This window comes from Mus caroli, unplaced genomic scaffold, assembly GCF_978045245.1.
Source record: "Mus caroli unplaced genomic scaffold, Mus_caroli_1 scaffold_10, whole genome shotgun sequence".
In the NCBI taxonomy this organism is placed as follows: Eukaryota; Metazoa; Chordata; class Mammalia; order Rodentia; family Muridae; genus Mus; species Mus caroli.
The window spans coordinates 24,029,493-24,053,459 of NW_028227265.1; the positions used below are offsets into that span (position 1 = coordinate 24,029,493).

Below are 23,967 nucleotides of genomic sequence, written 5' to 3' on the forward strand. Positions count from 1 at the left end.
AGGGTGGTTTGTGCCCTGAGTTGTTTCTAAAGTGACAACTCAGTCATCTCCCTTTTTAGGCAAGGCTTAGGCTCTATGGAGACTTCTTAATGGGAGAGGGAGACAGAGAAGCTGGCTTTTGTAGAACATGCAGACAAAAGCTTATGTCTCCTCTTGAAAAGCCAGATAAACCCAGGTGTGTGTCTGTGGGTTTATTTATAATTCAGAAACATGGGGGCTTCACAACCCACAATGTGGCACAGGACTCCTTCCCTGCATGGCATGTGAGTTAGTTAGCTCCTTGCCTCTCTTCCTGACATGGTGACATAGGTAAAGTGGCATCAAAGTGACAACAGTTTTGTTTTCTGGCCACACTGGCAGCTCTGGAGAGTGCTGATATTGAAGCAGACCCACTGAGGTTTGGGATACCTGATCTATCAGGACCAAAGAATGTACAGTCCTCATGTGGGAAATGACACTGAACCCAGGCATGTCACAAGCTGCGCCTCGCATGGGTGTGTGCCTGCCGATTCTGCTGTTCAGCTTCTCTGTGCTTAGCCTGTCCTGTTCCAGCCGGCCAGTCAGTCTCCTTGTAGAGGAAGCCTTTTAAATGCAGGCCTCTACCCTTCTACCCCTTAGTGGAAAGTCTGCATGGAGCCATGCAGCCAAGGTCCTCTGCCCTCCCAGCCCCCAGCCCTGGAGCGGTGCCACTCCCTTGATGACACAGCAAAGCTGCAGCTCTCCTCTTGTTCTTGCCCTTAGCCCTATGCTTTGCCTGGTAACCTGCTTAGTCTCAGGTCTCATTTGACTGTCCTCTGGGGACATTTTCCTGACCTTGCATTCTCTGGGCAAAGACTGATGTCCTATCACATTCCCATGTGGTACCACATCCCACTGTTTCGTATCCCTGACCCATGATCCTTCAGGGATCACTGGACTCTGCATCCTAGTCTAAGAGGCTCTGCATCTTTTCCTTAGCATCCTAATTCATGAGACTTCACTAGAGCCTCCACATGGACTCCACCATCCACCCACATGCTCTACTTCAAGCTCCCATTAGACCAACCTCTGAGAACCGAGTCTCAGCAGGCCAGGGGCTCCTCCAGAGTGTATACACTTGCACTATGGCAGGAGGAGACTTCAAACCCTTCAGAGTCTCTGGAAATTCCTCTAACACAGAAGACAGTGACAGATGTTGTTCTGTAACTTTCCGCACAGTCTCGAATGACACGGAAATGTGTCCACTAACTTTTCCTTTCTGACATTTTCAATCAAATGTTTCTGTGTGAAATGGTGCCTAGGCCCAAGTGCCAACAATTTGTGTGGGCAGAGGGGAAGAATGGCCAAATGGGAGGAAATAAGTGGAAAAAATAAGAGAGGGACAATACAAAGTAATCATAATACGTTTTTCTTAATCTTTGGGGGTAAACACCAGTACCCACCACAGGGACTGCAGCCCTGAGCATCCTCCGTGGGTGAGGGAGCTGGTGGGGCGGGCTGCGGTGCTAGCTCCACAAACTAGGCTCTGGGTCAGCTTCTGAGACACTCTGTATTAGGTACTGACCCGTGTCGTGTACCATTGGTGAGGAGGAAGACAGCGTGCTTTTCCCAAAGGGCGACGATCTCCCCAAAGGATGACTCTTCTCGGGAGGCAGGAGCGATTTCCCGGAATAACCTTTCTGCTCTTTATGCAGCTGCTGCAGCAGATACTCATTAGTTACCACCAGGGACCTGAGGCCCAGGGGGGAAAGGCAGTCATGAAATCACAAAAGCAAAGCACAGGCCATTCAGGTCTGAAATGGCTACTAAAGACAAACTCAGTGCAGGAGCTCCTTTCAACAGAACTGTCCAACTTACCAGTGGGTTATCTTAAAAGCAGACCATGGTTCCCTCATGGACTGCGCTCCACACTGACTGAAGCAGTGACGGAGCTCACATTTTATGGAATGGTTCTTCCATTCTTTCCAAAGCCCTTTCTTGTTGAGGGAGGGAGGGAGAAGCTCAGGGACACTGGCATCTGATCAGGCTGTCAACTCCCACTCCCTAATCACCGCCTCCTTTAATAGCCTGTCTCTGTGCCAGACTAATGGTACAAGTCTCTACTGCATTCTTGAACTCGGAATTACCATACAACACCAAAAGCCATCCCCACACACCAGCACAAAATATGATGTACACAGCCAGGTGTAGTGGCGCTTGCCTTTAATCCCAGCACTCAGGAGGCAGAGGCAGGTGGCGCTCTGGAACTTAAGGCTAGCCTGGTCTACATAGAGAGTTCCAGGATAGCCAGAGCTATGTAGAGAGATCCTGTCTCTAAAAAAATGTATATAAATATTATTAATTACAGCACTATTTTGCTTTGGGGAGTTTGGTGTTAGGAATTGAAACATGAACCTCACACTTGCCGGGTACACACACATCCCAGCTCATACTGTACTGTTTTTGGAAGCCAAATAAATACGGTTCATCTAAACTGATATTAACAGGGAACTATTTTTTTTTAAATGTATAATCATACAACGAGTACTAGGCATTTATAAAAAGGACTGAGAAGTAGCTCACAGTCCATTGTGAACTGCTTTTCAAGATAAAAGTGTTGATCCAAGGAGATGGCTCGGTGGGTAAAAGGTGCTTGCTGGCGTGCTTGACAACCCAAGGCTGGTCCTTGGGACTAGCACGTTCAATTCCCCCTCCCTCATCAAACAAACAAACAAACAAACAGGTTAAAGCAGACCCAGGAGGTGACTTGCAGAGCCTTGACCCTCAGAAGCTCCCAGTTCAATTCCCAGCACCCACATGGTGGCTCACAATCACCAGTAACTGTGGGATCCTGGAACCCTCTTCTGGATTCCATGGGTATCAGGCATGCGTGCAGGCCAAGTACCCAGGCACATAAAACATTTTTGAAAAGTAACAACAACAACAAAAGATTTAAATAAGTAACACCTGTGCTCCTTTTTATGCATAAAAGATGAGCAGATAACAGCGCGGCTGGCATCCACTACAGAAGGCCAGTAAGGGGAAATAGTAGACACTTCTGGATTTACCTTATTTATGGACTTGGCTTTGAGATGATGGTATGTTTTATAAAACTGTACAAACAAGATAAACCAAAAAAATTTCCCTAAGCGTCAAAGTGAAAATAAAACAAATGAGCTGAGTGGCTTAGGGAAACAGAGCTGTTTCAAGTTCATTTGTGATGTTCAGTGTTTTGAGTGTCCAGCTCTTGGGAGATACTCTAATGTGTGCACAGTGTGGGCTCCAGAGCAGTAGGCACAGCACAGCCTGGAAACACCAGAAATGCAGATTCTCACGTTCCCAGCCTACAGGGCCAATCAGAACTCTGTCCTGGGACTGAGCATCTGCAGTCAACAAATCTTTCCTGTAATTCCCGTGCAGACCTAGGTTTGAGAGCCATGACTTTATTCTCTCTACCCTGTAAAGCTTGAGATTGTAAAAGACTTTTGTTGTTGCTTGACTTTTGTTTGTTTGTTTGTTTTTAGAATCTCAGGTGGTACAGGCTAGCCTTAAACTCACTATGTAGCTGAGGCTGTCCTTGAAGTGCTGACCCTCCTACTACCGAAAGTTCCAGGATTATAAGCAAGATGCCACCATGACCAGCTGAAAAGCTGTGGGGCTTTGGTTTTTTGGTTTTTGTTTAAGTCACCCAGAAAGGGCCTGGATCTGACCCTCTGGCTTTAATGCTACTCTACTGAAAATCAACGGTGAGATCTGGGTTTCCAGGTGAGGGTTTTGCTTTTTGTGAACATCAGTGAGAGAGTCCTAGCAGAGGTGGGGGGGGGGGCAGATCAACTCTTCAAGAGCTTTCCATGAATGCCGGCTGCCTTCAGCCACCTCCCGCGTCTCCCCCGCCCCCAGGTGTCTCCGGTCTGCAGCTTGAGGGTGCTTTCTCTGTCAAGAGGCTGACGTTAGAGTGTACTTTAGATTCTTTCCCCCATTACTCCCTACTGAGTGCTCTCGGTGAGTCTTTGGGGCCCAACAGCAAACACTTTCCTGGGGAGCCAGAGGACTGATCTGAGGGGTTGGTAATGACCAAAACAATCGGGTGACCCTAGAGTCCTATTACAGTCATCGAGGGAGAAAGTAATTATTGAGTAGGTGCAACCCACCGACGCCAGCAACGCCAGCAAGGGTTTGTCCCTGGTGTATCAGAGCAGTACTGAAGCAGTCCTTTGATCCCTGGCTAACTGGCCAAGTACAGGAGATTTACATACAGACTGCACTAATTTACACAGGTGTGGAGTCTAGCTTCCAAGAAAAGCAGAGGAGATAAAGAGGAGTGAACACAGACTCCGAAGTCAGTTAGCCAGCCGGCCGGCCAGGCCTGCTCCTACCTCTGACTCTCCTGGAGAAGAGCAACTGTCTCCTCCAGTCTTTTCAGCTGAGTCAGCTCCTGGGTCAGGCAAGCCACCTGTATGGTCAGCTGTTGGTTTTTTCGAAGAAGCTCATCTACAAAAGGTACAACAGCCGAGGAATGAGCAGGACTCCAAGTTCATGTTTGAGTGGCGCTCATGTTCTCAGGAACATCCCGACTGTGCTCCCTCATACGTACCCCCACATGCCACCATTCCCTCCCTTGGAGACCGGGGATATTTGACAAGAATATGGTGTTTGGCAACAGATATCTGACTTACAATTGGCCAGATACAGTTGCACATAGGTGCATCAAGTTTCCAGTTTCACTGCAGCTGATGGCCACAGCCTACAGTACCCCCATGAGGACCCAGGGGGCACACCTGCCTCTCTCTCTACCCAGTAAACAAACAATCTCCTGCATTCTCCATTTTGTTTTGGAACCGGGTGCCCTTCTTTTCCTAGTTTGTGAAAAACATCTACTATGGTGTCAATCTATAAAATTATCAGACTGCACTAGCTCACTGATAGCGAAGACCATTACGCCTGCCTCACACTCTGCCACCGGCCTGCAGCCCTGAGGGGGGTGAGAACACAGGAACCCTGGTTTTAGAAGAGCCAGTTTTCTAGAATTATGCTCTGAAAATGCTAACGTGCTTACCAATCACCTGGGATCTTGTTAAAAATAGATTCTGATTCAGTAGGTGGTGGAGAGGACCAATACTCCCTTGTCTAACAAGCTCCCAGGTGATGTTACCATGGATCCCGTTTTGAATGACAAGGTCTGGAAGGTGAAGACCAGGAATGCTATAGCTGCAGTAACCCCCCCAGTAAGCCGCCATGCAGAAGCAAGCCTTATGACTGAATGAAAGGATTGTTTCTCAAAAACAGGTAGGGGAAGATTGGTGTTCCCTCTTTATCTGGGGTTTGTGGCTATCACCAGGTGGTGCTGAGTTTAACAGTGGAGGGTCAGTGCTCCAAGGCAAGTTTCTCACAGCTGTGTGAGTGCTGTATTTACTTATGAAAGCTGGGCTAGAGGTTTGAAGTTGAGGATAGACTTTAAAGTATAAGCTAACCTATGATAATAATGAAATAGTGGAAACCAATGCTTAAGTGGGTATTGTTTTTCATTCATCACAATGGCAAACCTAAAAAGAAATGGTAGCATTTTCAGCTGAGCATGGCGGGCAGCCTACACATTTAATCCCAGCATTTGGGAGGCAGAGACAGGTGAATCTCTTGAGTGTTCAACCAGCCTGGTACACAGAGCGAGTTCCAGGAGAGCCAGGGATACACAGAGAAATCCTGTTTCAAACCAAACCAAAAAGAAAGCAAATAAAACAAAACAAACAGACAAAAGTAGCATTTGGGGGCTGGAGAGATGGCTCAGTGGTTAAGAGCACTGGCTGCTCTTCCAGAGGATCTTGAGTTCAAGGCCCAGCAACCACATGGTGGCTCACACACATCTGTAATGGGATCCAATGCTCTATTCTGGTGTGTCTGAAGACAGCTACAGTGTATGCATATAAACAAATAAATAAATCTAAGAAGAAGAAAAAAGTAGCATTTGGAAAGATGGAGTGAAATGGGAGCTCAAATAGTGATTGCGTAATCAAAACCACATTTCTGTGGATGATTTAGCAGTGTGAGAAACGTCTATGCCCTTCTAGGAAGACGGTCTGAAGTGTGCGCCAACAGCATGAGTCTTGGGAGCTGTAGCTCTACCCCCAGGGAAGGGAGGTGGTATCAGAAAACTGTTCATCCCCACTGTTCTCCACCTTAGTTCTTCCCTTGGAACAGTCGGAGCAAAGACAGCTTTATGGTTATTAAATACTAGATACAACAGTATAGAATTTGACAGACAAATGAGGCCGACTCATGCAACCCTGTGGGAGTCACCGGTGCCATTTAATTAGTGGCATTAAGTGAGGATGTAGAAATAGCTGTGTGGTTGGCTGGGGTACAGAGGGGAAAATGACTACACAAGTATATACGGTAACTTTCTGGTGTTACACGAGTGTTTTATAGTTTCCTTAGAGTCAAACTTAAGATATATAAGACTATATATATATATATATATATATATATATGTATGTATATATATTTATACTTATATAAAATATAAGACAATATTTTGAATGTACATTATCTTTTAAAATCATGGTATAATTTACATTTTTGAGTTGAATGTCTCTCACATGGAGATTATCTGGAAGAAAGAACTCAGACATGGGGTGACATTCACTGCTGGGCCATGGAGCTCTATTTCCTTAGACATTTTCTCCTGCTTTGGTGACAAAAGGCAGTGTCATCCTAAAACTGCCATTCATGTAAGTCTGACACGGACACAAAGCTTTATGTGGTAATTCAAAGATGCGCACATTACAATTTTCTGGGGACCTAGCCTGGGTTGGATTCCAAGCACCACAAGAAATAAAATAAATCTCTGAAGTAAGGTCCTAATTCCCATTGAGTCGCAGAGACAAATAATGGTTAAAAGAGACCAAAGGCATGCTGTGGCTGATGAAGCTCATTAAACGGGTCATTTGCCAACAGTTATTTGGGGTAGTTTCGCTCCTGGCTTTCCTAACTTACCGTGTGTGTGTGATGGGTGCCCACTCACAATCGAGGTGGCAGCGGTTCCCTCCAACTGCTGAATTTTTTCTGACAGAACAAGGTTTTCCTCCAGCACTTTGACCAGTTTTTGCTTCAGACTTTCCTTTAGACCAGAAAACAATGCACCCACACGTTAAGAGTATGAATTCCTGGGCAGTGCCTTTTCCTCTAGAGACAGACAGAATGGGGAGCAGCTGTGTGGCCTCATTACAAGTTTGATTCATAGGAGGGTAGCATTCAAACTGATCCTGTGTAACCCCCATCTTTCTTGTGAGTAATCCAGACCCCTGCTGAACAGTGGTGCTTTTGCAAGGGGCTGGCATTCAGAGTCATTAACCAGAAGTTCCTAGGGCCCAGAGTGGTGCCTGAAAACCCACAGAAGGTAAGAAAACAGAAACGGAGGGCTATAAGATTCTTTCTGGTCAGTCGGCACTCTCAGGAGGCAGAGGCAGGCGGATTTCTGAGTTCGAGGCCAGCCTGGTCTACAAAGTGAGTTCCAGGACAGCCAGGGCTATACAGAGAAACCCTGTCTTGAAAAACAAAACAAAACAAAACAAAACAAAACAAAACAAAACAAAACAAAACAAAACACAAAACAAAACAAAATTCTTTCTGTCCTGAAGCCAGCATCCAGATATTCAAATATGGCTGCTGCTCCAGCAGACGGGACAAAGATGGAAGCGTCATTGGGACCACGCAATGGTTCTCAACAGTATGATCTTACATATTTCTACCCTAGAATTTTGTCTGCTTTCAAGTATTTCTTTAGGAGATTCGGATTTGGGCTAGTCATTTCCGAAGAACCTGCGTGTTCCCCTCCTAACAAGTTCTGTTTCTTGATTTGTCCCACCTGCCTTTTCCCTATTTTGGTTCTGGAGTGTCTAAGAGTCCGTGGCAGTGATGCTCCCAGGGGCCCAGGGCTGTTCTAGTCATGATGCTCTACGTCTTTTCTGGTAAAGAAAGAGGGGAGAGCGGTGGGGGAGGGGCCGTACCACATCGTTAGGAACTAGCAGCCCTGCTTCCTTTAGCTCGGTCTCCCTCCAGCACAAGGCTTTCCCTGCCTTCTCGTCAAGCTGCGAGCGCCGCCACTGCTGAGAGGGTGCAGGGACCACCAAGGACAGGAGCAAGTCTCTGGCGGGACCTGATTTAAAAAAAAAAATCAGGTTGGGTACGTGGGAAAATCTTAAAGACCACAGCTCAGAATCCAAACCAACAACTGGCAGCTCTGCAATCTAACCTTATCCGCGTTGGACATGAGTTTTAAGTGACTGACCCCCAAAGCCTCTGTGAAGGGATAACTCAGAAACCTCTATGGATGGTCCAGAGTGACCGTCCCAGCGAATGATTTCCTAGGAAGTGGCAAAGAAAACTGTTTCTTTATCCTCTATGTCCCTTTAGAATTAAGAAGTTTTAAAACTAGCATATATTGATTATACATAATGATGGATTTTATCATGACAGTCTCATACACGTACATAACATATTATTATACTCACACACATATTACCCTCTCTGTCCTCTTCCCATATAATTTTTAAATTAAAAATATGGGGGTAGGGGGGCTTGTCAAGATGGTTCAGCAATTAGGAATATTTGCTCTTCTTGAAGAAAACCAGAGTTCGGTTTTCAGCACCCATATCAGGTGGTTCACAGTCTCTTGTAACTCCAGCTCCAGGGAGTCTAACACTCTCTCTGGTCTCTGTGAGGCACCTATATGCGCATGTATACACCAATGTTCACAACTAAAGCTAAAATCTTTTTTTTTTTTTTTTTTTATCAAGACAGGGTCTCTCTGTATAGCACTGGCTATTCTGAAACTCACTGTGTAGACCAGGCTGGCCTTGAACTCACAGAGATCAGCCTGCTTCTGCCTCCCAAGTGCTGGGATTAAAGATGTACACACCATTACTGCCTGGATAAAACTATTTTTTTTTTAAAGATTTGTTTATATGAGTACATTGTTGCAGTCTTCAGACACACCAGAAGAGGGCATCAGATCTCATTACAGATGGTTGTGAGCGACCATGCGGTTGCTGGGAATTGAACTCAGGACCTCTGGAAGAGCAGTCAGTGCTCTTAACCACGGAGCCATCTCTCCAGCCCCAAACTAAAAATCTTTAAAGAAAGTTTTTTAGTGCTGGAATGGGGCTTGTGCCTGCTGGACAGATATTCTGCCACTGAATTACAGCCTCAGCCCTTAGAAATTAAAAATAATTTTTGCAGCCCAAAAAATGTTTAAGTTTCTAGTTTCTCCTTAGAGCTTTTCTAACAAGTAAAAGTTCCTTGAGTTCTCTTGCCATCAAACAACAGATAAACACTTGGAGCCAACGCTTATAAAGCTCTCTGCCCATGCATCTAAGAATTAGCCCAAGAGCATTAATTCATTTGCATTTTATAAAATCAACATTTCAACAGCCTCTGAAAATCTCAGAGAGCCAAACCTAACTTGTGTTGGCCTCAGTACCGGCACTTTCAAAGGAATAGAAAATGGTTTTGCAATTATTAATATAACTACTCTCTATTACATATATCTGATCATGCAACATGTTACCAAAGACCACACACGAGCACCCACAAGCACAGCACAGGAAGAAGAAACCCATTGCTACAAAGCAATCGGACAAACAGCTGATTTAAAAAAAAAAAACAGGGAAGACGAATGAGACAAAAATGCAGATTCGTTACTTATGGCGTTTCTGGGAAATGTCTGCGTGTGATACAAGCTTCCCCTTGTGGGATAAGGGAACTGGATGGCTTTTAACAAAACAAACCACAGGGCAGAAGCCAGGTCCTGCCCTCCTCAGTGCAGAGAGCTATATGCACTTACCAAGAAACTTCTTGTCCAGGAGGAGGGAGCCAGAGCCATTCCAGTGCTTGTCCACCAGCTCCAGGAGCTGTCTCAGGACAGTGGCCACGTGGGGGGTTCTGGCAGAGATCGGGGGACTGTGGTTTCCTGATAAACCATGCAAACTGCCCAGGTCACTAGAGAGAGGCTCAAGAAGACAAAAACAAAACCAAGACCCCGGATCGTTTGTGTGATTCTTATACAATAAGGATCCAGACATATAAAGCGTCAATAACTCCTTAAAGTAGCAAATCTTTCATCTTTTGGTTTGGATGTGAATTGCATATTATGATGTCCAAGGCAAGCACATGAAATAGTCAGGGAAATTTCATCTTCCCTTTTTCTTTTTCTTTGATCGATTATCCCCAGGACCCTGGACATACTGGTAAGTGCTCCACCATTGAGCCTCATCTCTAGGCCCTCAAGGACAAATTCAAAAGCAGTGGATCCTCCAGCGTTATTTTTCCATGGAGGTTTTTAGAATTTGTTAACAATAAAAATATGTTACTTAGTACGTACATTTTGGCTCAGTGTACCGTGTAATACAAAAAGAAGATTAAACTGCAGGATGGTTTAAAAAGTACCATATGTGATAAGATAAAATTGAGGGTAATTTAATGAGAAATTAAAATTCATAATAAACTTCTATTTAAAATAAAATAAATGTTCTATAACGTTTTAAGAATATATAAGTTAAATGCCATTGTTGGGTCAAGTACTAATGTTTTTTTTTCTATATAAAGAAATCATAGATAGATCTGTATAGTAAAATTCACATTTGCTTTTATTCATTCCAACCTGACACACATTATTGTGCATTTTATATATAAGTCTAGTTCCTAGTCTTTGTGTCTTGTGGACTTCAAAAAAGCTAATACTGCCTAGAGATTTAGCTCAGTGATAGAGCACTTGCTATGCATGTGCAAAGCCCTGGCTTCTATCCCCAGCACCACACACACACACACACACACACACACTGAAATAAATTAAAGACAGCCAAATCATTTCTCAGTTCTTGGCTCCTTTGATGCAAAAGACTAAGGCTGATTAATGAGGTAATGATGCCCAACACCCGGGACAGTGACTTGAGTTGAGTAACATGTGTGGCCTGTGATTGGTAGGAAATGACATCACAACTGGGATAAGCATGCACTCAGAAAGTCTGTAGCCAGCTCTGATCAGGACAGAGTAAGGACCGGGGACGTATAAAGGACACAAGGCGGGATCATTTGGGACGTTAACCTGATCTGGGGTTAAAGCATAGGAAAGTCTAGTCATATCCAAAGGCTACGTTAGGGAAATCTATTAAAAATAAACATTTACTGTTAATGGCTTTAACTTTTTTTTTTCTTTATTGGTTGAGACTGATTCTCATGTGGCCCAGGCTGGTCTTGAACTCCTGATCCTCTCACCTCTGCTCCCCAAGTGCTAGTAACACGGTCCACCATGCCAAGGACCTGGCACATGTGTGGGCCCTGAACTCATCTCGGGCACACAGGATAAGCAAAAATGTCTGACCTTGTGTTTACATTAAGTTAGCACTTTGGACACTCTCCATAGTAAGAAAAACAACATCTAACAGGAAAAAGTGGGAATAGTAAAGATAGTCCAAAAATGTTGAGATTTTTAACAATATATGAGATAGAATTTAACAATATATGAGATGAAATTTTCTTTCTTAGGCCGTTTTAGTAGCGCAGCATCTCAAATATACTAAGTGTTCCTGGGACACCCTAAATATACCATCATGGTTAGTGTTTTCATCTGGTAAAACAGTCATTTGTGGCTGAGAATCTAAAACAAGCCAAAAAACAAAAAAGGAAAATATTGCAAGACTGCCCCCTTTAGTGCACAAAAAATATGACTGTCTCCAGAGGCCTCCTAGGCTTCTCCCTTTATTACTTGTGGTATGTGATTGTGCCTAGGACCTCGTACGTAATGGGCAAGCTGTACCCCAGCTTTCCCCACCAGAGTTCTGAAAACTGAGGGGGAAGAATTCAAAGGATCAAGGAACAGAAGTTGCCGTCAAGTCATGCTAATGTGCAAAGAGATTCCCAACAACTGGATCTTAGAGCGGCTGGGGACAGCTTTGATCAAGCACTGTGCTTCTTCAGGGGACAGGAAATGACTGGTGCCTGCTTTACATGGTCATGGACTGTTGGAGATGCGTTCTCCAGTCCAAAGGAAGGCTTCCTGCTGGCAAAAGCTGGAGAAAATTAGCACTCAGAAAAGCCAGTTCTTGATTCTGAATTCATTCCCAGAGAAAAATCCTCTGGACAATCTAGTTCATTTGCCTGTGGGTACTTTGGGGAAATTTTTTAGAATCACTTGGTTTCCTGTACAGAGAAGCAAAATAATGATTTTAGCTGAGCATGGTGAGGCAAGTCTTTAATCCCAGCACTGAGGAGGCTGAGGCAGACAGATCTCTGGGTTTGAGGCCAGTCTGATTTATGTATAAAATGAGTTCCAGACTAGCTAGGTTTACACAGTGAGACCCTGTCTCAAAAAAAAAAAAAAAAAAGATTTTATAAAAACTATTTTAAGAGCCGGGCGTGGTGGCGCACGCCTTTAATCCCAGCACTCGGGAGGCAGAGGCAGGCGGATTTCTGAGTTCGAGGCCAGCCTGGTCTACAAAGTGAGTGCCAGGACAGCCAGGGCTACACAGAAAAACCCTGTCTCGAAAAACCAAAAAAAAAACAAAAAAAAAACTATTTTAAGTAAGTTCCTTGTGACAACTTTTTTTTCTTCAAGGTCTATCTATCTATCTATCTATCTATCTATCTATCTATCTATCTACCTACCTACCTATCTATTTATTTATTGTATATGGGTACACTGTAGCTGTACTGGTGGTTGTGAGCCACCATGTAGTTGCTGGGATTTGAACTCAGGATCTTTGGACAAGCAGTCAGTGCTCTTAACTGCTGAGCCATCTCTTCACCGCATTGTGACAACTTCTTTACTGCTTCCTCTTGGCAAATCCTTGCAGGACATTAAAGTGTTCCCTACCATGTACCATGTCTATGCTCTCAAAGTAAATCAGGGCCAGGTCCTTTGTGATATGAAGCTTTTCCTAGGGGCAGGAGAATCACAGGATTTATCCTGGTAATATTGGTCATAAGCCTCGGGAAATCCCAACTAACTCCTAGCACTATTGGTGGGAACCACCCTAAACCCTGACAGTAGCACATTCTGTTCTAGAGCCTCTGTGTTTCTTGTACACACACAAACAAGTCAATACTTGCGCCTCGCTGCCTGTAGAGTCTTGGAAACCACGCTTCAGACTCGGGTTGGCAAGGATACCGTCCTTCCGCTTGAATCCTCTCCTTGAAGGGCTAAATGACCTCTTAGTTGGAATCTCTCTGTTTTCTGGAGTCCCAGGAGGCAGCAGCAGTGTCCGCAGAGAATTCCCTAGGGCAGGGCTGCTTGGGAAAGAATCAGGTGCTGGTGCAAAGTCACGGAGGCTGGAAAGCTGTTGCTCCACACTGGCCAGCAGAGCAGGGTCACTGTTGAAATGGGTTGTGGCATAGAGATCTGTGGAGAAAGTAGCCTGGGAAATGAACCAGCCTTTCAGCTCTCCCATACCTTGCCTCTGTTGGTATCGAGGGTCATGATGACGCCTCTTTAGCAGACACCATTAGTTCTTTGTCCCCACCTGACATACACCATTAGCTCTTTTGTCTCCCTCTACCTGACAAAACCTCAATTCTGATTATGCTCCTAGCCTATACCAGAGCAGTGGTTGGAGAACAACACATCTCTTCTGACCTTTTTTCCTTTAATCCATCACTGCTAGGTTACTTTGAATATTGTCTCTTCCCTCTTTTATCTCACTGAGAAAATAGAGACAATCAAGCTAAAGGTCCATGCCACCTCATTACTGAATAAAAAATTATCATTTATCTGCTGTCTGAATAAATCCTCTGCCTCCTCCTTAAAGATGAACTCCTGGTACATCACCTGAGGCCGGCTTCTTTATCAGCCAACCAGATTTCATCTCTTCTGGACCAGACAAGAAGTTTCCCCTGCAGCTGTTCTGTTTTTTTTTTTTTTTTTTTTTTTTGCTCTATCATTAATGGCCCCTCTACTGATGGTTCTGGTCAGTTTTATAGGACTCTATCTCCATCCCCTCTCCCATTTCTCTGCTCCCCACCATTGCGAAACTCCTTGACGGGGGTTGCACATACTTAGTACTTTTGCTTCATGCCCAGGCTTTTTTTTTTTTTTAAACTCACCTCAATAGAGCTTTTATTTTAATGTATCCCCTGAAGCTATTCACTAATTCCTTTGTATTTCCAAATAACTGACAGACTCAGCTCTCCTTCCCTACAGCCTCCAACACAGAACACACACACACACACACACACACACACACACACACACACACACACACACACGAGGGTTTCTCTATGTAGCCCTGGCTGTCCTGGAACTTATTCTGTAGACCAAGTTGGCCTTGAACTCAGAAATTTGCCTATCTCTGCCCCCTGAGTGCTGGGATTAAAGGCATGCGCCATCACCCATGCCCAGTTCACTTCCCCTTTCTTAACGCACATTCTTCCCAGTGTAACAATCCTTGGCTTTCTTCTCTCCACTCGTCTTCATCCATTATGACAAATTATTAGATCACAAGCTCGGGGAAGTTCTAGCAGCATCTCAAACTTAAGATACCCAAAACCGGGCTGGAGAGATGGCTCAGCGGTTAAGAGCACTGACTGCTCTTCCGAAGGTCCTGAGTTCAAATCCCAGCAACCACATGGTGGTTCACAACCATCCATAATGAGATCTGGTACCCTCTTCTGGAGTGTCTGAAGACAGCTACAGTGTACTTACAATAAATAAATAAATAAATAAATAAATAAATAAATCTTAAAAAAATACCCAAAACCAAACTCTTGATGTTTATCTTAAAACTCATTTCTCCTGTTCTATTCATACACACACACACACACACACACACACACATATACTCCATTCTTTCAGTAGTTTAGGTTGAAACCCTGGAATCACTGAGTCTTTCTCCCACACTTTATTCCCAGGCTGTCAGCAAATCAAAGAGTAATTTTCTTATAATATAGCAGTCAGAATCTGTTGTCCACACACTGTCTCCACTGCTCTCTCTAGCTGAAGCTACCAACATTTATCAACTGACATATTTATATGTTAACTTACTATCTTATCTTTTAAAAAAAGATTTATTTATTTTATGTAATTGAGTACACTGCTACTCGCCACTCTCTTCAAACACACCAGAAGAGAGCATCGGATCCCGTTACAGATAATTGTGAGCCACCATGAGTTTGCTAGGAATTGAACTCAGAACCTCTGGAAGATCAGTCAGTGCTCTTAAGCACTGAGCCTCTCTGCAGTTCCTACTATCTTATCTTGTTAGAATAAAAGCAGAGATTTAAAACTTAGGATCAAGTATCCATGGAATTTGAATTTGCTCTCACTTTACCTCAGAACTAGAATAGCATCTGGCTATTCAATAAGCTTTAAAAAAAATTATAGTTGAAGACTACTCTCAATAACTTACCCTGAAACTAACTTTTCTGGAGAATACATTTTCCTATTCTGTTCTCAACACATCACCCCAAGAAGTTCTTGTTGTCTTGCCCCGCCCCCATACATGTGTATACATGTGCATCCACATGTGGTCGGTCACCTATGCAGAGGACAGAGATTCATGATGGCCACCAGAGAGAACTAGCTGCGGCTGGCAGTAAGTGGTGGTATGCTGCTTAACTAAAATCATGTGCACTTGTGAGACTCACATTTCTCTATTTTTCTCTAACTCACCCATCATGTCACACCCATGCCCCTCCAGATTTCTTGACGTTCCATGAACCACTCATGACCCTAACACACCACTGAAGAAATAGGGATCCAATTCAAGAAATCCTAACTCCGAACTTCATGAGTTTAAAAGGACTTGCAAACGGACAGGAAGCTATTACCTGAGCTAAGCCTCAGCAGCCTTCCCGTGCTGGAGTCGGGGTTTGACAGGGATGTTAGTAAGTCTCCACAGGGATGGGACGAGGTGGCCTTTTTGTCGTGTGAAGGTTTTATGCTATGTTCTCGGTAGTTCTTGCCCTTCTGAGCCCTTTTGACAAGACTTCCGTGCAGGCACAGAGTTTGAGAATATTGATTACCATAGCGGTCCAGACAAACCTCAGAAGGTAACTGACAGGGAAGGATCTGGTTAGAATCACCTACATCCAGGCGTTTACCCAAGGAGGCATCATGGGTGCACGGATAGGCATCAGGTTTTGGTATCAAGTCCTTTTCTGGAGAAGAACTTGAAGACTTAGTGTCTAGGAAAGACACTCGGTATCCATCTCTTGTCATCTTCTCTGGAGATCGGACTGTGCTCTGAGGAGGCGGGTAGAGCCTGAGTTCTAATTCTCACCAAGGGAGAGACAAAACAAAAGACGATGAGAGCATATCTTGGCCCAGGCAGGTTTCTCTGTTCACTAGACCAGGAGAGGGCACTGGAAGAGGTGGTTCTAATTCTAGTAGCCATCGAACGCCTTCCACAGGGACGATGACAACAGGACATGGGGGGATGCTTTCGAAACGACAAGCAATATGTATTATTCTGGTGACAAACGTCATATTGACAGAGTACCCTAAGTATGGTCTCTTAAAACTATAATTTCAAAGGTGTCTATGTACTGTTTTTTGCTTTTTTGTCCTTTGAGACAAGATCTGCCTGTGTATCCCAGACTGGCCTTGAATTCACAACCCTCCCCAACCCTCCATTTCCCAAGTGCTGCTATTACTGATGTGTGTCACCACACATGGCTTCTAAATAGTAATTTCATATAAAAAGTGGGTGGACCTCCCCATGACAAGAGTCGTGGCTTTGTGTATTCAGTTTATAGACAATAGTTGGTCTATGATTTTATAGAGTCTTTGCCTTCGTTCACCCTTAAAACTCCACCCAGGGGTTTTAGTTCACTCCCTGGGAACTGATACCTAAGACTTGAGGCTGGGGTTAAAGCTGCCCCAGACGGATAGTATTCTAGGTACCGGGCAGAAGCAAATGAAAATTTGTTCTGGAAAAGACAAATAGACATAAACAGCAGGGAATGCAAAATGTATGAAAATCCTGGCCGAGGTGCTAACCCAATTCTAAAGCATTTCTCTGAGCTCTATTTGCTATGTAATATGTCTCACAGTTTAGCGAGTAGGACGCCAGAGAAAGGAGCAGGCTCTGTGCTCCTTGATGTGTTCAGAGATTCTTATGCTTGAAGGGCTGCCTTAGGAGTAGTAGCTATGCTATTTCTGAGTTGGTCATATTAACCCCTCTAACCGTGATGGTCCTGAGGACCTCCAGACCAGCAGTGTTTTACCCAGGGCACTAGTACACACTATAGTAAGAACATGTGGGTAGGATGCAGTGCTAAGGGTGAAGATAAGCTGGAAATAAGGCATCTCTGATAATGACTTGTGCTGGAGTTATCAGCCCCAGACGGATAGTATTCTAGGTACCGGGCAGAAGCAAATGAAAATTTGTTCTGAAAAAGACAAACACATATAAGACTAATCATAATGTTCATATAATTATTCAAATTAAGAGTAAGCAAACAGTCCAAACAAACAAAAACCAAAGTATTAACATGAATGAAAACCAGTAGAAAAAAAAAAGACTTACAAAGGTTTGATGTTATAAATAATATATACCATATAGCTATCAGACACCTATGTTTATTCTGTTTACGGAAATATTAAAAAAAAAAAAGCTTACATTTTCCTTAGAAAAAGTGACCCAGACCAAATCAAACATACTAAACAAAGAAGAAAAATATTTGGAATTAAGAATTTAAGCCGGGCGTCGGGCGTGGTGGTGCACGCCTTTAATCCCAGCACCCGGGAGGCAGAGGCAGGCGGATTTCTGAGTTTGAGGCCAGCCTGGTCTACAAAGTGAGTTCCAGGACAGCCCGGGCTACACAGAGGAACCCTGCCTCGAGAAAAAAGAAAGAAAGAAAGAAAGAAAGAAAGAAAGAAAGAAAGAAAGAAAGAAAGAAAGAAAGAAAGAAAGAAAGAAAGAATAATGGTGAAACGGAAGCATTAAACCAACAAACAAAACAGAGAGTTCATCACCATAGGCCACACCAAAGGATGCATTATAAGCTGGAGAAAATGATCTCAGAAGGGATCGGATGCCTGGGCTAAAGAAAGAAATAAAAACAAAGATAAATCTAAATGGAAATTGCATTAAAGAAATCTTGTGGGGTTTAGCAGTGTGAAGACTAGAAGTCCATTAGGAACTCACTGGGGAACATAGCTCAGAGCCCTTGGCAGCACTAGGAAGGTCTTAGGCTCCATTCACGAAAGCAGAACAAAAGTCTGTAGGAGCAATATCTTTTGTGGGGCAAGGAGCTGGAAAGAGAAAAGTCCTTTACGGTCTTTAAATTTCATTTCTAAAAGAAGGAAAAATTGGGCTGGTGAGATGGCTCAGTGGGTAAGAGCACCCGACTATTCTTCTGGAGGTCCGAAGTTCAAATCCCAGCAACCACATGGTGGCTCACCCATAATGAGATCTGATGCCCTCTTATGGAGTGTCTGAAGACAGCTACAGTGTACTTACATATAATAAATAAATAAATAAATAAATAAATAAATAAATAAGGAAAAATTAAGATATTGACAATTTTTAGATTGTATAAGTTAAAAACATATTGTCCTTTGGGGAGTAATTCTAAGAGTACACAGAAAGAGAAAAAATATAGAAATAACACATATGGAGGAGAGCAGGAGAAGAAAGTGAAGCGGTGCAGAAGGGAACAGTCACTCTTCAAGCAGAAAAGCCTCCCAGATCGTAAGCGCTGAGCCAGTCCCTGGGAAAGCAGATGGGTCATCTGACCAGAAGATGGAGCGCTGCCGGGTCATCCCGTAAATCTTATCCCATCCAGATCTCTCCGGATAGCCAATGAGCAAAATATTTACCATCTTCCTGGTGAAGGTCACTTGTCTCCCTTCTTGTTGCTTCCTGCATCTAAAAAAAAAAAAAAAAAAGTTTGAAAATTTAGGAAGAAAGGCATCTGTGAGTGTTCAGACATAAGCTCACGGGAGTGGGAGTTGAGCATATTTTCCTGTTACCATGGACACGCATCCCTGGAGGCAGGGAAACAGACCTTCCAGCAGGGGTCCAAGGTTGAGCCCATTTTAAGACAGTTACAGCACGAGGAGGCTCCAGAGTTGCTTTAGAGTGGGAAGGAGGCTCCTTGAAAACACAAACACTGCGATGCTGAGTTTTGTCTGCATGCAAATTAGTTCAGACCATGTTTTCATTTTCGTCAGGGAGAGGGAGGTGAGAGGTGGTGTGTGTGTAGGGATGCGCATAAGAGTTAACCATCAAAGATTGTTGTTGGCTGTCTTCCTTTAGTACTCTGCAACCTTAATTTTTGATACAGGGCCTCTCATTAAACTTGTAGCTCATCTATTTGATTAGTCTGGCTGGCCAGTGCGCCCGTGATCCACCTGTCCCCCTTTAACTGTACACGGCTTTTACATGGGAATCCAAACCAGCTGCTCACGCCTGCACAGCAAATGCTTCACCTACTGAGCCATCTCTCCACCCAGATCTCGGTTTCCAGTTTTATCTTCTCTATTTATTTGGTTTTTCTGATAAAGCTGAGTGCTAGCTACAGAAGCTAACAAGAATTTATGTTCACTCTTCTTTTTCCCCGGAGACAGGGAGTGCAGTGTAGCCCTGGCTGGCCTGGAGCTCCCTGTATAATCACGATAGCCTAACAATCCTACTTCTGCCTCCTCAGTACTGGCATTACAGGTGTGTGCCCATTGTGCCAAGCGACTGCTGGAGTTTTAACAAGCTGTAAATTAATCTGAGGCATAACTAGGCAACAGCTGAAGCAAAAAGAAAGCAATCTAATATGTGTTTTTTTAAAATCTTAAAATATTTGGTTATAATCTTAAAATATATTGGCTAGGGCTATACTTCTGTGGTACTGTGCTAGCCCAGCATGCCCAAGGCCTTGGGTTCTATTCCAGCATATACTGGCACCCACATATACAATTTATGTAACCAAAAAAAAAAAAAAAAGGAGGAGGGGGAGGAGGAGGAAGAAGAGGAGGAGGAGGAGGAAGAGGAGAAGAGGAAGAAGGGGAAGAATTATTTGCACTGCTTTATGCTAAATGTAAGGATTATAGTAATTTATTCAATTCTTTTTTTTTCTTCCTTAAGGAAATAATTCTAGAGAGGGTGTTTTTGCTTGTTTTTAACTCTGAAGTACTACTTAATTGTATATTGGAATAGACATTGTTTTCTCAAATAAATAGCAAGATTTAAAAAAAGAAAAGAAAAGAAAAGGTAACAGAGATAGTTTCCTAGCACCCAAGAAGGACCTCTAAAAACAAAGAAACAAATTCTAACCACCTTGAGAACTAAAAGGCTTTATAGCACACACATATTGAAAAATCCTCACTGTCTCTTCACTAAAGCTGCGCTGACCATTCACATCTCCATTAGCCCTTACTCTGGCTGGCTGTTTTCCACCATCCTGTTGCTTATTTAAAAAAAAAAAAAAAGCCAAGGGAGAAGTTCTCTGTTCTTAGGTCATACTGGCTCACACATGATAACTTTAATAAAGTGATTACATGACTTCTACCACCTTTTTTTCCCCTCAGAAAACTTGCGGGGGGTGTTTGTTTGTTTTTTTCCAATACAGGTTTCTCCGAGTAGCCTTGACTGTTCTGGAACTCACTCTGTAGACCAAGCTGGCCTCAAACTCAGAGATCTGCTTGCCTCTGCCTCCCGAGTGTGCTACCACACTGTCCAGCTGTTATTTTTAATTTTTCCTAAATCTTGCACTATCTCTAATCTCTCATTGCCTATCACTCCTTGCCACATTACCCTTCCTCGCTGTCTGTTACACAGCAGAGACAGCTTTGGGAGAAAGCTGTCTTGATACGTAAAACTTTGAGCTTAAAAAAGGTGAAGGGGGACTGGAGAGATGGCTCAGTGGTTAAGAGCACCAACTGCTCTTCCAAAGGTCCTGAGTTCAAATCCCAGCAACCACATGGTGGCTTACAACCATCCGTATATGAGATCTGACATTCTCTTCTGGTGTATCTGAAGACAGCTACAGTGTACTTAGTTATAATAATAAATAAATCTTTAAAAAAAAAAAGGGTGAAGGGAGAAAATGTGAGAGGTCAGAGAACAGGAGATGGAGGCGTTTGGTAAAGAGAAGGAATTTTATAGCCAGCTCTGAACTGTTAAACATGGATGCATCCCTGCCCAGCTTCCAGTGTGCTAAGTAAGGTCCCATGTATAAGTAAAGACAACACTATATTATTAGTATTGGTCATTCGGCAGGAGAGTGAATGAATTACCTGTGTCCCCAGTGGAAAAACGTCTAATTTCTGAGCTGGTGTGCCACTGCCCTGGGCTGCACAAATGCTGCTTAGGGAATCCTTTATTTCCCGGTTGGGGAAGGGAATAAAAAGTCCTTTGTTTGCGTCTATATTAAAAGGAAAGGAATACAGTGAAGTCCCAACATAGTTCAAAGGTAGCATGTCTTATAGAAAGATACTAAGGGGAAGTCATAAGACCTGGGGTTAACTCATGGTGTCACCACTTAGAAACTATGAGAACCTGGGCAGGTTGCTTCATCAGCTCTCGGAATTCCCTCACTTTGTTAGTTCAGCAATGCTGATGAAACTTATACAACCCGTCTCTTTCAGCAGCAAAGGGAGGCAAAAACAAGACCATGGGTATAAAATGGTCTCGTAAGTTTTGAAGTGTTCTGTAGACACTCAGAAGTCGAAATGTATTTTGCACACTTCCCATTGAGTAAACGGTGAAGCCTAACATCAAGTCAACAATCCCCTTCCACAGGAGATGCTGAGAATAGACTCTGGTTTTATACACATCTCCAAGGCTCTAATCAGACCACCCTGATTTGTCCTTTCAAGACTGGCTCTTTCTACCTCAATTGCCTCATTTGTAAAAAGAGAATAATATCTAATCAGAACCTACTTCATAGAGAATACTGATTTCTTAGGTCTCCCAGTATTTCTTACATATGATTAGAGAAATAACTTTAAAACGAAAACTATAAAACTTCTAATGGTAGGCACTTTAGAAGTTCCCATTTGAACTGGGTGGCATACCGCTGTGACCCCAGTATGGGAAAGGCTGGAGCAAGAAGGTCCCCAGCTTGTTCTTTATAAGTTCGAGGGCAGCCTCCACCTTCTGAAGGGACTTTGGAAACTAAGTGCTTTGCATTGGTTTAGGGAAATTCTTTTTTAGCAGGATTGTGCAAGAGCCTTTCAAAATCTTGGCCTTCTTCAAGCCATGTGTTCTTCTACAAGCTTTCTGGCAGCCAAAAACCACCAAGAGCCAGGCTACTTCAAACACAGCATGGCAACAGCCGTTGAGTCCATCTGAGGCTGAGATGCATCCCATTTCTGAGTTGCCTTCTGGTTTTGAGATGTTGTCGGTAAATACAAGATAGCGCTTCTTTCCCTGAGTCTGGTAAAACTACCTTTCTAAGAATAACACAAAACTCTCACACTTTGTTTCTCTGGTAGCTTTCACGGTGGCACTGGGTACGAAACAAGGCGAAGCAGAGACTGGGTGGTTGCAGCCTGAGCACTGGGGCAAAGTAACCTGATTTGGGTTCAGGCTCTGCCTGTCCTCACCCTGTACAAGATGACTTTTTCTGTTTCAACACTCAACACTGGTTTCCAGACTCACCGGTTCTTTTTCTTTCCTTCAATCTAATTTTTGGTTTGAGCAAATCCTCCATTGTCTGAGCTCTTTGCCAAGTGCTGGTGTACCCCCTGGGATTAATGATACTTGGAGTCTAAATGATCCCAAATCAAAATCCCTTAACTCTAGTCTCTGTCATTTTCAACTGGCCTCTCTCCTTTTAAAGGTAGGATGTCATGTAGCCCAGTCTGGCCTCAAATTCATTATGTAGTTGTAGCTTACCTTGAACTTCTGGGTTTGTTGTTGTTGTTGTTGTTGTTGTTGTTTTTCTGTATAGACAGGGTTTCTCTGTGTAGCCCTGTATATCCTGGAACTCACTTTGTAGACCAGGCTGGCCTCAAACTCAGAAATCCACCTGCCTCTGCCTCCTGAGTGCTGGGATTAAAGGCGTGCGCCACCACGCCCGGCTCCTTTAATCCCCCCCCCCTTTTTTTTAAAATTTTTAACAGTTTATTTTATTTTACTTTATTTGCACTGGTGGTTTTCCTGCGTGTATGTTTGTGTGAGGATGATAGATCCCCTGGAACTGGAGTTTTAGATAGTTATGATCTGCCATGTGGGTGCTGGGAATTGAACTTGAGTCCTCTGGAAGAGCAGCCAGTGCTCTTAACCACTGAGCCATCTCTCCAGCCTTGAATACTACTCTTTATATGGATATATCTATCACACTTTGCTTTGTTTCTATTTTTCCCAGGAGACAGATTAGAGTGGAATTTCTGGTACCTCTATGTTTAACTTCTTAAGAAATTGCTAAACTACTTTCCAAAGACGTTGTACAATTTTGCTCTCCTATTAGCAATGTATGAAGGATCAAAATTTCTACATCCTTGCTCTTGCTTATTATCTGTCCTTTCGAGTCTTGTAATCCTAATGCGTATGAAGTGGTTATAAATTTGCCTTTCCCTGATGCTTAGTGGCGTTGAATATTTCATGAACTTGGTCAGTTGCATATGAATTTTTGGAGAAGCATCTATTTAAATCCTTTGCCCATACTTTAGTCAAGTTGAGTATCTTTTAAGAAATATTGTGTTGTCTGTGTGGGTGCGTGGTGCCCAGATGAGCACGTGTTACCAGTGGGCAGCTTTTAGGTGCTGCTTCTCACCTTCCTCCTGTTGAGGCCGGCTCTCTCCTTTATCCTGCTGTCCTGCTGTATACACAACCCTCAGACTTCCAGGGGATTGCCCTGTTGTCACCTCTCCTGCTGGAACTGCAGATGTGTGTCTCCACAGCTTGTTTTTCCCATGGGTTCTGGAGACTGAACTCAGGTTATCAGGATTTTTCGCAGCTGGTATGGCTGCCTGCTGAGCCATCTTCCCAGTGCCAGGTCGGACATCTTTTTGTTACTGAGTTGTAAGAGCTCCTTGTATAAAACAGATGCTAGGCCCTTATCAGATATATGATTTTTTTCAGT

The 23,967-nt window shown here is 43.6% G+C and overlaps 1 protein-coding gene across 4 annotated transcripts in view; it reads right to left on the minus strand.

Annotated features, from left to right (window-relative positions):
- Nucleotides 1-1,371: 1,371 nt before the first annotated feature.
- Nucleotides 1,372-23,967, minus strand: part of Lrrc36 (leucine rich repeat containing 36) — a 47,313-nt gene continuing 24,717 nt past the window's right edge. For 2 of the 4 annotated variants that reach the window (XM_021170131.3, XM_085843635.1), the window contains 9 exons: nucleotides 21,176-21,303; nucleotides 18,767-18,815; nucleotides 15,772-16,212; nucleotides 13,056-13,348; nucleotides 9,797-9,962; nucleotides 7,962-8,110; nucleotides 6,949-7,072; nucleotides 4,335-4,449; nucleotides 1,372-1,710 (listed from right to left, as the gene is read on the minus strand). In XM_021170131.3, coding sequence (XP_021025790.1) covers nucleotides 1,485-1,710; nucleotides 4,335-4,449; nucleotides 6,949-7,072; nucleotides 7,962-8,110; nucleotides 9,797-9,962; nucleotides 13,056-13,348; nucleotides 15,772-16,212; nucleotides 18,767-18,815; nucleotides 21,176-21,303 — 1,691 coding nt within the window. In that variant the 3' untranslated portion in view covers nucleotides 1,372-1,484. Of the gene's footprint in view, nucleotides 1,711-4,334; nucleotides 4,450-6,948; nucleotides 7,073-7,961; nucleotides 8,111-9,796; nucleotides 9,963-13,055; nucleotides 13,349-15,771; nucleotides 16,219-18,766; nucleotides 18,816-21,175; nucleotides 21,304-23,967 lie in introns of all 4 variants that reach the window. The other 2 variants (XM_029480791.2, XM_021170130.2) reach the window with 2 other exon arrangements.